Source organism: Cajanus cajan, chromosome 7, assembly GCF_000230855.2.
Source record: "Cajanus cajan strain Asha chromosome 7, NIPB_CcT2T_4, whole genome shotgun sequence".
NCBI classification, from domain to species: domain Eukaryota; kingdom Viridiplantae; phylum Streptophyta; class Magnoliopsida; order Fabales; family Fabaceae; genus Cajanus; species Cajanus cajan.
This window is the reverse complement of record NC_138523.1, coordinates 51,876,978-51,890,656: the sequence shown is the minus strand read 5'-3', so window position 1 is coordinate 51,890,656 and position 13,679 is coordinate 51,876,978. Positions and strand designations below refer to the sequence as shown.

The window sequence follows — 13,679 nt, the reverse complement described above, 5'->3', positions numbered from 1 at the left end:
AATGAATTGGGTGCTGATCTGCCAACTAATAAATTTTCTGACTGGCGCCTCAGTAATGCTGTGGCCTTGAGCGAGAAACATATCGCTGTTAAGCAGCAAATTGAGAAGCATTACACAACTAAGTGGAAGACATGGTTGACTGAAGCTTACAATACTCATTTCAGTACCCCCTCGACTATAATTGCCTTTTTTGCTGCATTACTAATTGTAATTCTTACTTTTATCCAAACCTTTTTCACCATAGATCCCAGATGATTCATGAAGCATCTCGTGGATTAGTTTGGAGTGAGCTGTAATTTTTCAGAAACATAATGCGTTTACATGTCTTTTATGATGAATTGTTGATTGATCCATATAATTTTGTTCTCGTCGTCTGTAGATACTATATGCATTGGAAAAAGTGGACTCTGTAAATTTCAGACGATAGGTTTAAGACAATAAACAACAATTATGTAAATTTGGTCAACTAAAAAATGGTTACAGATATACTATATTTTTATTACGTTATACATATAATATATTAAACCTTAAATTAAAAAATAACATGTTTTATTATATTAAAGAAATAATAATAATAATAATAATAATAACAAATCTAAAATAGATATATTAAATTTTTATTTAATTTATTTTTTGCTGTCATATTTATCAGTTCTCACCTTCCAGAATAGAAAAGGAATAATATTTAAACCTCTAAGTCATATGATATGATAGAAATAGAGGCTGCTACACTTAATATGCATAAATAGTTTATTGAGTGATGTTTTTGCTTGTTTGTCTAAATAATTTGCTACAGGTTAACAAATATCTAGAGAACTACCAGAGGGCCCTTAGTGGATTTGAGGTTGCTGCTTTAAAGGATCCAGGTCTCTGTTAGGTCTCTTATAAGTGGACAGACTTAGGTTTTATAATAGGACTGAATTATTTTAGCAGATATTAATTATTTTAGCAGATATTGTTATAATTGTTTTAGCAGTTATTATTGTTTTTTAATTAGGACTAGATGCTATTAGTAGGGGGCAAGCGTAACTGCCTCTAGGCAGTTATTAGCAGAATAAACAGTGTTTTAAAACCAAGACCGACCCGGCCGGTCGGACCGGTTGGACCGGGAACCGGTGGTCCAGCCGGTCCGAATCTGAAGTTGGATCGGTTATGCAGTCGACCCGTTTCAAACCGGATTAAACCAGTCAATTTTCCGGTTCAACCGGCGAACCGGTGGGTCAAACCGGTTCAATCACTTTTTTTTTTATTTATAATTTTTTTAAGGGACCATAAATCACAAAAATAATAATGAAAATTGAATCTCTTAATGAAAAAGCAAGGAGCCTTATTAAATATAACAATGACTACTTGTTCTAATATATTTGTTTACAATATATACAACTTAAATAACTTTTATAGTATATTATTAATTTTAAATTATATATTTAATAATTCAATATCTATGTAAATATTACATATATTATTTTGTGATATTAATTGCAAGCATATTATATATGTACATATTATTTATATTTTTAATTTGTATTAATATACCGTTTAACATGTAATTTTTTTATGTATTTTTTTACAAAATAAAAATAAAAATAATTTTAAATAAGATAGAAAAATTTAAATTTAAAATAAGATATGAATTTATTAAAATTTATAAGTATAAATATATTTAATATGAATATTTTTTAATAAAAATAAATAAAAATCGAGTCATGCGGTTCAACCAGTGACCCACCGGTTCAACCTTTGACCCACTGACCCAATATCTTAACCGGTTCGATGACCGGTCCGGTTTTTAAAACTATGAGAATAAAAATAGTAGAAGAAGGAGGACAGAGATCAGGCAGTTTTTGAGTGGTTTTGGAAGGGAGAGACCAAGCTCTCCAACATCTTGTGAGGAACCTTTGTACTCAATTTAGTTTACTAAATTTCCTATATAATTTGTATTCTGTACCAGTTAAATTAAATAAAATTCAGTCCTTATTCTCATGCCAGTTGGTGTCTATCAGTCTCAATGCTGCAGAGGAGGTTCAGAAGATAGTCAATTTACTTGACAAGGTGGACAATCTTTTGAATATAATGAAATGAAAATTTCCTTTGGCTATGTAGTAGTAGTTTAAGCTAGTAATTTGCTGAAGGTCATTCATAGGTTTTTTCTATGGCTTGATATTCTTGCATGGAGGATTCTTTTCAGGATAGAAGCTGGTAACTTCAAGAAACATTAAAGTCTATTCTACCCTCTCCCCCAAGTACCAGCAAATTTTTTTAAAGGGTTGTAATCAACATTTTAGAGAATGCTGGTTTATGTACAGTTTATTATGTACAGGGACATGTAAGAGCTAGGCGAATGGCGTCTTTGGCATCATCATTGGTTTCTGTTGATTGTAAGCACTGTCCCGAGCTATAGGCTTCAATTCATGCCCTATTTTGAATTCTACCGAGTTAGATCTTTATTTTTTTCTTATATACTGACATGATTCATGCCTACCTTTTGGTGCAAGTGAAATCGTCATACAGAAGAGTTACCATAGACCACCTGTCAGAGGGTCCGAATAGAACTCTTGCAGTAGAGGGGAAAGTGTTTTTCTTTGTTAGGAGTGAGAGTGTTGCTCCACTGTAAGTCCTCTACTACTGAAAATATTTAACTATATATAATATTTTCCATAAACAGATTCATTTGCATTGGTAATCCTCATTTTAGAGTTATGAAATTTGATTAGAAGTGTGGAAAGAGTTTATTATGAACTAAAGAAATATTTTATTGAATGAGCAGAAAATAGGAGAAAGAAAAGAGCAAATGATTTGCTTTTTAAACCGTAAATGTCAAATATCACTTGTTTATGGATCAAATGTCTTTTTTTTCTTCTTTATTCTTGTTTGCCGTTTACTTTCTGTGTGCATTTAGTTGCGAGGAGGGAGAGTAGGGGTGGTTTGGAAAGGGAGTTTTTCAATTTTCAGTGGTGGGCAAAAGGGTGCCAGTCATGAAACGACAATGAAAAATAAATTTCCATAAAAATGATACATATTAATCAAAATAAATTAAAATGCAAACTTGAATTTATAATGTGTGTTTCATCTAATGCAACAAAATAGAGAAACTATAGTTTTTAAATTACTTTTTTCCTCTTTTGAATAGTTCTGTTCCTTTAACTTCACCAAAGAATGTTTATAATAAAATGTTAAAATTTTAACTGACAGTGGCATTTCAGTCCCTATTAGATATTTTAGAGTAAAAAAAGCATCTAAATAGACACTGGACATGAAAAGAGAGGTAAGTAGAGAAGCACCTATTGAACAACGAAACAGGGTTAACCATGGAAGTGTCATGGTGGCAGGTATTATTTTGAAAAACATTTGTAAGTATAAGGATTGATTTTAAAAGAGAAAATAGTGTAGGGTCTTAATCGAAAATTAATTGAAATTATGGGACCAAAATTTTAGTTTGACTAAAATAAATCTTTTCCTTTTTCTTCTTGAAGTTATTTGTTTAAATTTATTTTCCCTAATAATATTGGATTAGTAATATTTATTTGGTCTCGTGATTTAAAAAGAATATAAAATTTCACCGTTGAAGATGTCATGTATACATTGTAGTCTGGAGTGTGCTGTATTTTTCAGAAAAGAATGGTTTTCCATGCCATTCATGTTAATGTCTTGAGAATTGTTGATCAGAGCTAGATAATCTTGTCCTTGTCGTTATGCAGATACTATTTGGTTTGTGATTCAAATCAATCTTGCTTTGTTCTCTCAGTTTATGGTGTACGTACTGATGTGGTAAGAACTGCTAAAATTTTATGTCATCTTCTATTGTATTTTCCCGATGTGGAAATACATTTCTCTATCTTGCATAAATATCAAGGGTGGCGAACTAGTTGCACGTTTCCTTCAACTCATTAAGTGCATGTTTGGATTGGATTTTGAAACTTGATTTTACACTCTCTCTCCACGTTGAAGATGAATTTTACGTAGAAGCAAAATTTTTTTGCTTCAACTAAACGTGAAAATTCACGTTTGCGTTGAAACCCAAACATGCACTAAATGTCATCTTTACATAAAAATTGGCCTATGCTTAAGCATATGGACTTTTGTGCCATTAAGGGATAAAAGAAATGACTAAATATGATCATATTTAAATTATATTCATGTGATTAACTTATATTCATGTGAGATATCTTTCACACCGTCAAAACTAATAATTAAAGATTAACTTATATTCATGTGAGATATCTTTCATCATATTTAAATTTGAATCATGTTGCCGTATTTCTTACATACAAAAAAAAGAGTAAACAACTAGAAATTTTAAGGACAACCCAGTTCTGAATTAGAAAAGAATGATGCTATACATTCCAAAAAACGACCGAATCATCCTCCAAATAAATAATAAAGTGACATTTGTTAAAAAAATTAATTTATAATATTCATCATCACTGTGTTAATTAATTTTTCGGACGATTATGTTCGAAGGATCTATCATTTTTCATTAGAAAAATATTGACAAAGTGGTATGTACTCAACAACACGCAATAACTCGACCCCATTGAACAAGCTATAATATAAAAAAAATGAAAATTGAGTGGTGAATGGTGATGCGCCTCGATTGTCGTCTCAACGAAAATTTGGTCCCATTAAGGAAGTAATAATGTATATTGTGATTAGCAATGTGCCTCAACCCGCATCTCAAGGAAAACTTGACCCTTTAAACAAGCTATAATAGAGATTGTGATCAGTGGTGTACCTTGACTCGGGTATCAACAGAAACTCGACCCTATCAAACAACAATAATCAAATTTGTTACCAGTGGTGTCTCAATGGAAACTTGAGCTCCCCTAGAAGTGCATCTAAAGAGGTGATCTTGACCAACAAAGACATACATGTAACCTCACTCCCGTAGAAAGATGAAAGCCAAGAAGCAACAAGAAGTTCCACAAAATTAACAAAGAAAATTAGAAAAACAAAGCCCAAGCCCAACTGAACATGCATTAGTCCAAACAATTAGAACTGAGTTTCATTACATAACACAAAATGAGACAATGATGAACAAAAATATCTGGTTACAGCCTCGTCTTTCGTTACTGTACAAGTCTGTTCTATGAGAGCAGAGTCACGAGCAAAGTTCAGGTTGAAACTTAGTTTAGGTACAATACATGCATGATACAAAATGAGATTTCTATAAACATACTAGAATTATAACTTCGACTCTTTTAACAGGACTAGCAATAGCATAATGATGTTGCTTATTCGCAAACCCGTTAGTTCCATAAGCATCAATAACGTCTTTTTTCTATAAGTCTAGTAAAAAATTGTCACATACTAAGACGGTTGGTTCCAGTGTTTGATTTAATTTCACATGGAAATAGTACAGTCTAATTCTTTGGCAGCAGTATCAAGAAAGTTAATAGACAATCCGTTTGAAAGTCGGCTGTGAGCTTCCCAAGTCAAGCACTTTTCTATGTCAGCTTGCCAGTCAATGACATCCAAATTGAAGTATTGATAAGAGGGGTTGTGGGTGCCATTTATTTTCCGAGGTTTAGGACTACATCTGATCGAACCGGTATGCAAAATATCACGAAGAACCGATATACTCAGAGCTCGGACATGTGCGCTTGGATGAGAAAGACACCTAATTGTAGCAGAGAGGCGACACTGCATGTGGTATTTCACAACTTAAGTCAATAATTATATAGAAATAAAAAGAAGAACAATGATGTGACATGCTATAGTTTTGCACCTGATTGCCCTTTCACAAATACGGGCTAAAATACCCTTTTGTTCTCTCATTGTATTTTGCTATTTTTTAGTATTGGTCTCTTATATTAAAAAAAATCATTTTGATCACTTAGAATATCTCTATTAAATCAAGTTGGTTCTTCCATCAATTTACCACTTAGTCAACTTGGTGATCTGTGACAAATCATAAGAGACAACACATTAGACGGGCATTATTCATGTCAGCCAAAGCTAACACCGTGTGATAAATTGAGGAATGACTAATTTGATCTAACAAATACATTTTATGAGATCAAAATGAAACCTTTTAAACTCATGAGACCAAATTGAAACTAAAAGAATAAGATTGAAGTCCAAAAGAGTATTTTAGCCCACAAATATTCACTAGTTGAAATCTAGAATTAGATTTACAATGTTTAACCTGCATATTTCATTCACCATAGCCCAGCTAAATTATAAGTTCCAATAGGGGAAGTTTGTTCACCTTTAAAAGGTTTGAAAGGCCATCTGCCACAGCCAATCCTGATTCTCCAAACTCGAGCACTGGCTGAACTGCTCTAGCTGTTGCTTCCAATAACTGGCCATTATAATTATATATTGAAACATGAATATCAGTAAAGCTCAAGTATAGAACAGAAAATTCAGTGCCACTAATAGCTGCTCAAACTATCAAGTTTGTTAGTGTCAGAAATTCAAAAATCATGATGTATTAGAAAGTTGGCTCAAAGATAAATAATCTCAGTAACATTTTGATGTAGCTTTCTTTGTGTGTGCTTAATCATGTCTTCTCTGAGTCCACGGATCATGTCTCACATATTTGGATAGCCAAAAATGAGCTCATAGATGAGGTATATTATTATAGGCTAAATTATATTTTTAGTCCTTTATCTTATTTTTAAGAAAAATGTTCATTTTAATCATTTATCTCCTAAATTTAGATCGATTTGACCATTTTCAAATAATGATTATTTTCAATTTTGAGACACAATTTTGAATCTTTTTTTGACTAATTCAAGATTTGAAACTTGCCTCATTAGATTTATTTATATGAAAATAATTGAATGCAATTAAAACTCAAACAAAAAAGTTTCATTGGTGAAAATTGCATGATATAAGTCCAAAAATATCTAATTTTACATTATTTTCTAATTGCTCATGGAATATATTTTTCACAAGATTTTCACCATGATTATACCTATTTTGAATTTGAACGCCAATTAAATTTCATAATTTTAATATAGGTGAATATAATGTTATTAGTTTCAAGTCTTGAATCAATCAAAAATTGATTCAAAATTATGTCACAAAATTGAAAATGGTCATTTTTTTAAAGGACCAAATTGATCAAAATATAAAAGATAAAATACTAAAATGAACATTTTGATAGATAAAAGACCAAAATGAATCTAAAAAATAAGATAAAGGACCACAAGTATAATTTAAGCATCATTATATAGTGCTCATGATCATTGGGAGGTAGAATAAGTAGTATTCCACTTTTTTTAATCTGTTTGTCTAAACTCTTAATTTAAAAGAAAGATTTTCTTTTTTTTTTTAGGAAATTATTAAAAAATTGTTATTTTAAAAATCACTTTTCTCAGAAACACATTTTTAATTTTAAATAAAGTGGCCTGATAACTGCCTCCAATCCATCAATGATCCTTTTTCTGACCCACTTAAAAATTATGTAGTTAGTGTAAATACAATGAGGAATAACAGAATTAAATGTGAATAAATCCTATTATGTAAGTAAATTTTTAAATAGAAATACTAATATGTAAGTGAGAAATGAGGTTTTTTTTCTGGTTTTATATGTCAGAATCAAGTTGACTCAGTAAATGCAGAGAACTTGAAAATTTGTAGGGAAGTTAATGTTCAAGCATACTACCTCCAGCTGTGGTAAAGTGCAAGCTTCTCCATCAACCAGCATCCCATCCGTGGCTCGCAGTAGTAAATCTGATGAACTTGCCACAATTACCAATGATTCTGCACTCTCATGATTCCTCATAAGTTCTACGATCAATTTTACAATCCGCTGATTGATTCTCCACATCTTCTGACCTGAATCATCATCCTTGGCAATCCAGGGCTGTAATTCCCTTTCCGCCTGACAAGTAAACAAGCCCAGGAAAGTGACTAAACAAGTGAAAGGCAGGAAATAATAATAATAATAATAATAATAATAATAATAATAATAATAATAATAATAATTTATAAAGAAATATACAACAAATGAACAATGGATAGATGAGATCTTCAGCATCAACTATTAAACTTTCTAGACAGTAAAAGCCAATTCCAGATGTATTAAAAATAATAAATATTGAAAGTCCATTTAAGAAATGATATATAAATTTTTGGGGTAAAAAATAGTAATTGTCCTTGCTTAACAGAATAGGAGTCCAAGTTAGTGACCAATGGAATATGAAATCATTCATGATAAGACGAAATTTTGGACCTGAAGAACAACTGCTGTAGCTGCTTTTGTTGGTGAGGCTGATACAACATTGCATAATGCATCAACAACCTACATAACATTAAATTCAAAATAGTCAGTAACAAACCTTTTCAGTGCAAACAAGGATATAAAACAGATATTTGGATCCACACGATCACATTGTACACATACACATTTATAACTATCTTATTATGTGTCTCAATAGGGTGACTCTTTGTCAATCTTACCGAATTTCTAGCATTTAAACAAAATACAAAAATGTGAATCCTTCAATACCTCTCACCAGTTAGCACATACTATTGTTTCATTTTACATTCATAACTTGCAAGTGCACCCAATAATATATTGTCTTGGCATGATGCTTCTTCCAGTTTACTGTAGTTTTTTGACTTGATCATAATAATCTGCCTTTGATGGAACAACTATTTAGTTATTTTCAAAATATATAAGTTTCAATGCTCATTAAGGTAAGTTGCTTTCTCTGCTTTTTAAAATTTCAGAACACAATTTCTTCATATGATACAGTTTCGGAATTTTGGCTGCATCTTTCCTATGTTTCTAGTGTTTACACAGGATACACCTATTTATCCTCATCTGCAGTTTTTGCTTCTCAGAACCCTAACTTCTATGATTAACAGGAACTAAGCTGTTCCGTCAAGGAAATTTTTCTCTCAAATTGTGTTATAGGTTAAAAACATATATAATTCAACCATTGGAAGATAAAAGAATATTAACTTCACAAAAAAGAAATGATAAAGTTACTGCAGTATAACATTTTTACTTGTACCTGTCTCCAGCCTTGTTGGGCAGAAGTGCTTTCTGCACAAGGTTGAGTTTCAGGAGATGCAATCAACTTGTGCCATAGCAGTGAAACTACAGAGAAACACAACTCTTGTTTCTCTGTCAGCATGGATCTCAGAAATATTTGCGTATTGCAATTCAATCCGATGTGCCTGTCCATTGTGAGGAAGTTGGCTAGATCAGAAGCATCCAATGAGAAACCTGTGACACCTTTACCCAAGGTACAACCTGATGTTTCATTTGAGCATGGTTTTGGTTTTTTTTCAGAATTATGGTTAAGTTTTGATGGGAATGAATCTTCTGAAGGTACACTAGATGTCTGCAGAGGGTCAAAGCAGCTACTACTTTCACACTGATTTTGCCCTTTTCCATCAAAACAAACAAGGGAATCCTTCCAAATGGGTGCATGAATTAAGGTTGCTTCTAATGGCTCTGCCTTGTTCACTATAGATGCAACAGCTTTGCTGTGAATATCTATGAGATTATACAGTGATGACGCCCTGGAGTGAATTTCATTGTCCCATTTGCAACGAATCAGAACAGACAGAGCATGCATGCAAGCTTTTGACCTCCTAAATAGTTCAGAAACATGTGCTGCAACCATAGCTGCTGCAACTATCTCATTTGAGCTGTAACTCCAAGGCGTACCAACAGAAGATGGCTTTAACGAAAATAGTGCCTCTAAAATTGCTAAAATTCTATGAGTATGACGTATGGCAGAATCCAAGCCATTCCGCAACTCATGGGAAGATCCATTTAGTCTAACAGGTTTGGCTATATCTTGCACATTATTGGAGGCTAAATGATTATTCCCCCGTGAAATCAAAGGGAACAACTGAAGCTCACAGGCAAGAGCACAAACAGCAGCCAGAACATAAGAATCAAACGCTGCTACAGGACCTTGCTTCTTCATTTTCCTATTTTTTGATTCTCTCCGGTTTTCAGATGTTGCTTGTAAGTCCTCAATGGTTTCCTCAGCTGAATAGTTATCTTCGCCTCTTGGCCTCTTGCTTCCACAGAATTGAGCTTCATGACTGACACAGACAGTTAAGACAACAAAAAGCAAGCGTGAAGCAAGCTCTACAGATGCACATGATTCTAAAAAGAGGGAATGAACCATAGTACGAAGTTCTGCCACGGCAAGGTTTTTAGAGGCAGAGCCAATGCCAAATAGGTATTTTGATTTTCTGTTCTGTTCTCGAGTGGACTCAGGTGGAAATGTCCTCTGAAGAATAGCTTCCACAGTAGCAGCAAATATTTTCATAAGACATGCTTCTGATGGGCTTCCACGAGGAAGATACTCAAGGACCTTAAGTAAGGGTATGTACAAATTCCATGACAGTATGGGAGGTTGTAGTGGGGTTGCAACTATAATTTCTGGAAGATCAACAGCTGAGGAACTTGTAGGAATCAGGCCATAAGCAGCTTCCCAAATGGTGCAAATTCTCCATTCAACCTCTGGACCATGGGCACAAAGCATTGATGCAATTCCTTGGGCAGTAGCCTCAATAGAGGCTTCAGCTGCAGGAACTTCTATCTGATCAACAACAAATGTTTTAGATCTAAAGTGTGCGGAAATTATCTATCTAACTGCACAAAATAAGTGTAACAAAAAAAATAAGTATGCTAACATATAAAAATGAACACAACCTGTTTTTTATAGGAAGAAATATAACCACCCAAAGGTTCATGTTGAACTTCAACTCCATCAACTTGTCTGAGAGGAGGAAAAAGTAATGCAGGCTGTGAAAGTATACGAAAAAGCAGAGCAGCTGCAGCATCCGCAGCTATACCAGCTCTCATGGACATCGCAGTCCCTATTGCACGCAAGAAATGCAAATGCATCCAATTTCTAGGAAGCTGCATTAACATATAACAGAAAAGAAAAACACATCAGTCAATTGGTTTTAAATCTTTCACAAAGTTTCTTTAGATGAACATATCAAAATGCACAATATGTCATCCTGAAGCTATTAATCCCACTGCAATGCACATATATAATTGATATTGTATATTGTACTTGTTCTGAAGTTGCAAAATAGAATTCCCTGAAATCTTCTAGAGGGGGTATAAAAGTTATACCACTCCATAGATGTACAAAGTCTAGACTGTATAGTGAGTGCTTTATGTAAGGGCCCATGGAAGCTAAGGACCTAGTTGATACAGAAGGGAGGGACCAGAGCAGCCCAATCACAGGCCTAAGATTTGACAAGTAAATTCTATGGGATAGGATGGGAATCTGTCATAGATTCATAGTTGGTTAAGGGGAGAGAGAACCTATCAGGTGGGCAGAATATAGGGAGGAAGTGGCAAGGAAGCAACGACGGCAGAGCATTCTCTTATCTCTCTTTCCGCTGTACATTGCACAGAGGTTCTTTGCATTCTCTGAAGGAGTAGGGCTCTGGGACTAGTAGGGGAAAATTTTTGTAATCTTTCCCATCTATTTAATAATATCATCACTTCTGTACTGTTCTACTTTTAATCTCTCTCAACAATTTTGTGCACAGTCAGCTCAGAACCCATAATGTTAACATGGCAGATCAAGTCTCAGCTAGAACACGTTAGTTAGCCTGCTGAGCTGGCAGCTACTGTAATGTCTGTTAGAAGTTAGTTAATCTTGTACTTAGTGTCTAGCTTGTTGCACAAGCTAAATGGAGCTTTATAACTTCTGGCCTGTAAATTAGAGATCAATTATCTTCATTCTTGCAAAACAGACTCAATTTTCTCTCTTTGCATCAGAGTAGTATTTTCTTACTGTTTCTCTCTTCCCAAACACTTTAAACTTTCTAACATGGTATCATAAATCAGCCTTTTTGGATCCATGGCTCCTGAGTTCAGCTCACACACCACTGATTTTGCTCCCTGCTATAATTCCCATGATGCCTCTGTATGTTTCCATTAGGACTCCTCTAAGTATGGGTATAACCCCCCCCCCCCCCCCCCACCCCAATTATCTTGTGGCCTCACCATATGGCAACACAAGCCTATCCCTCATTTTCGTGATTGTCAAATGGCTCACCTCAAGGTATGTCAGAACAATTCACATTTCCTGCTATGGGTTCTAAGTCTAACATACCTGAACAGCCAACAACTACAGTAATCCTCGTGTTCCTTTGTTCACTCAAGCTCACCCCAACCATATAAACCCTCTCAATCAGTCTCCTTAATAGATAGTGATGTATGGGGAGTTGGGGACCAGCAACATTCAAGGTACCAAATGGTTTGTTACCTTCATTGATGGCCATACAGGAGCCACCTAGGTATTCCTTATGAACGAAAAATAGAAAGTAGGAAGAATATTTGAAAATTTCCACAGCATGGTGCAAGTGCAAACACAATTCAAAACCAATATTAAGGTACTCAAAACTAATAATGGCTGCGAATTATCACTTAACATTGAATTCAACTAGGCTCCAAAAAATGAAGTCTCTTAAGGTAATATTGTCCTTAACTTGTTAAATGAGTACAACTGACATTGATAACTATTGCCTTAAGAAAAGAGATGAGAACATGCACTCAACAACCAATTAAAAATTAGTGTACTATGGAGTATTCAAGTATTACAAACTAGTTCTTGTCCATCATTGAAAAACTTATAAAAGTAATTCTCTCGTCTTTCTTTGATATCTTGACATGTAACCAAAACTTTCCCTAATTCATCCTCAATAGTCAATACATCTTATTAGATCTAAATATCTCGTTTTCCTTACTCTATTTTTGGCAAGCTTACATATCCTACATTCTCAACTTTTTTGGTTTCATGATCTTTTTAAAACTCTTCAAAAGCTTTAAATTGTGCTTCACTCACAACTTTTTTGGTCTTAATTTTTAGCATTATTGCATCCATGAAAGGCTTTAAAGCACTCTCTTTTGTTTCTTACCTTGTCTAATTGTCTTGACCACTTTCATTCCAAGATTTTTTAACTTTAGGCTCAACCTTGTTATTCACTTAATTGCTTTAGCAATTGTCCTAATCTAATTAGATATCTCATCTAAAATGAGGTTAGCATTGCCTAGTTATTCTCAATTACTTTTCTCGAATAATATCTTAGTAAAAGTCAAATATCATTGTCCCTTAAGTTGCTACCACTTGATTCTTTGATTAGTAACTTGATAGGATTTTTGTTTACACCTTTTGAAACAAACATCAAGAATCAATACCCTATGTTGCATAATAAGTATCTACGGGAATCACCTCGCAATTCTTATTTCTTACAAATTCTTTTAACAATTCTTAACAAAAAGAAATCAATTTGTGACTTGAACTTCCATTCTTAAAAGTGACCTGCACATGACTTTTAATGAATTTTCTCTTCCTAAAATGCCCTCATCTTTTTCCAATTGCTGCACCCACCTCTCCCTCTCCTTCACATCTCTCAACTTCCTCTCCACCCTCCACCTCCCTAACTGCATCATCGCCTCCACACTCCCACTTCTACTCCCATTCGCTTCCTTCTTGCCAACCATTTTGTGCAGGTCTCCTCACTGATGAGGGAAGTGCTCATCATTGTCTGGACACTGCTCATCTAGAAGAGGAAGGAGGCGACGCCATTGCCGGTGAACGTGAGGTTGGAGAGGTGGGAGGCGGTGTGGTGGACCTTGGTGAGGCTGACAGCGATGGCCATGCACACCAGCTGCCCGAGGTTTTTCCATACCGCAATAGCACACGTCCGGGTACAACGTCTTGTTGTAGCAT

General features: G+C 34.3%; 1 protein-coding gene across 3 annotated transcripts in view; it reads right to left on the bottom strand.

The window, feature by feature from the left end:
• Positions 1-4,940: 4,940 nt before the first annotated feature.
• LOC109806515 (protein GIGANTEA) overlaps positions 4,941-13,679 on the bottom strand; it is a 28,764-nt gene continuing 20,025 nt past the window's right edge. For all 3 annotated transcript variants that reach the window (XM_020368942.3, XM_020368944.3, XM_020368943.3), the window contains exons 10-15: positions 10,634-10,843; positions 8,970-10,520; positions 8,183-8,251; positions 7,613-7,831; positions 6,209-6,301; positions 4,941-5,640 (exon numbers count right to left, since the gene is read on the bottom strand). In XM_020368942.3, coding sequence (XP_020224531.2) covers positions 5,341-5,640; positions 6,209-6,301; positions 7,613-7,831; positions 8,183-8,251; positions 8,970-10,520; positions 10,634-10,843 — 2,442 coding nt within the window. In that variant the 3' untranslated portion in view covers positions 4,941-5,340. The remainder of the gene's footprint in view (positions 5,641-6,208; positions 6,302-7,612; positions 7,832-8,182; positions 8,252-8,969; positions 10,521-10,633; positions 10,844-13,679) is intronic.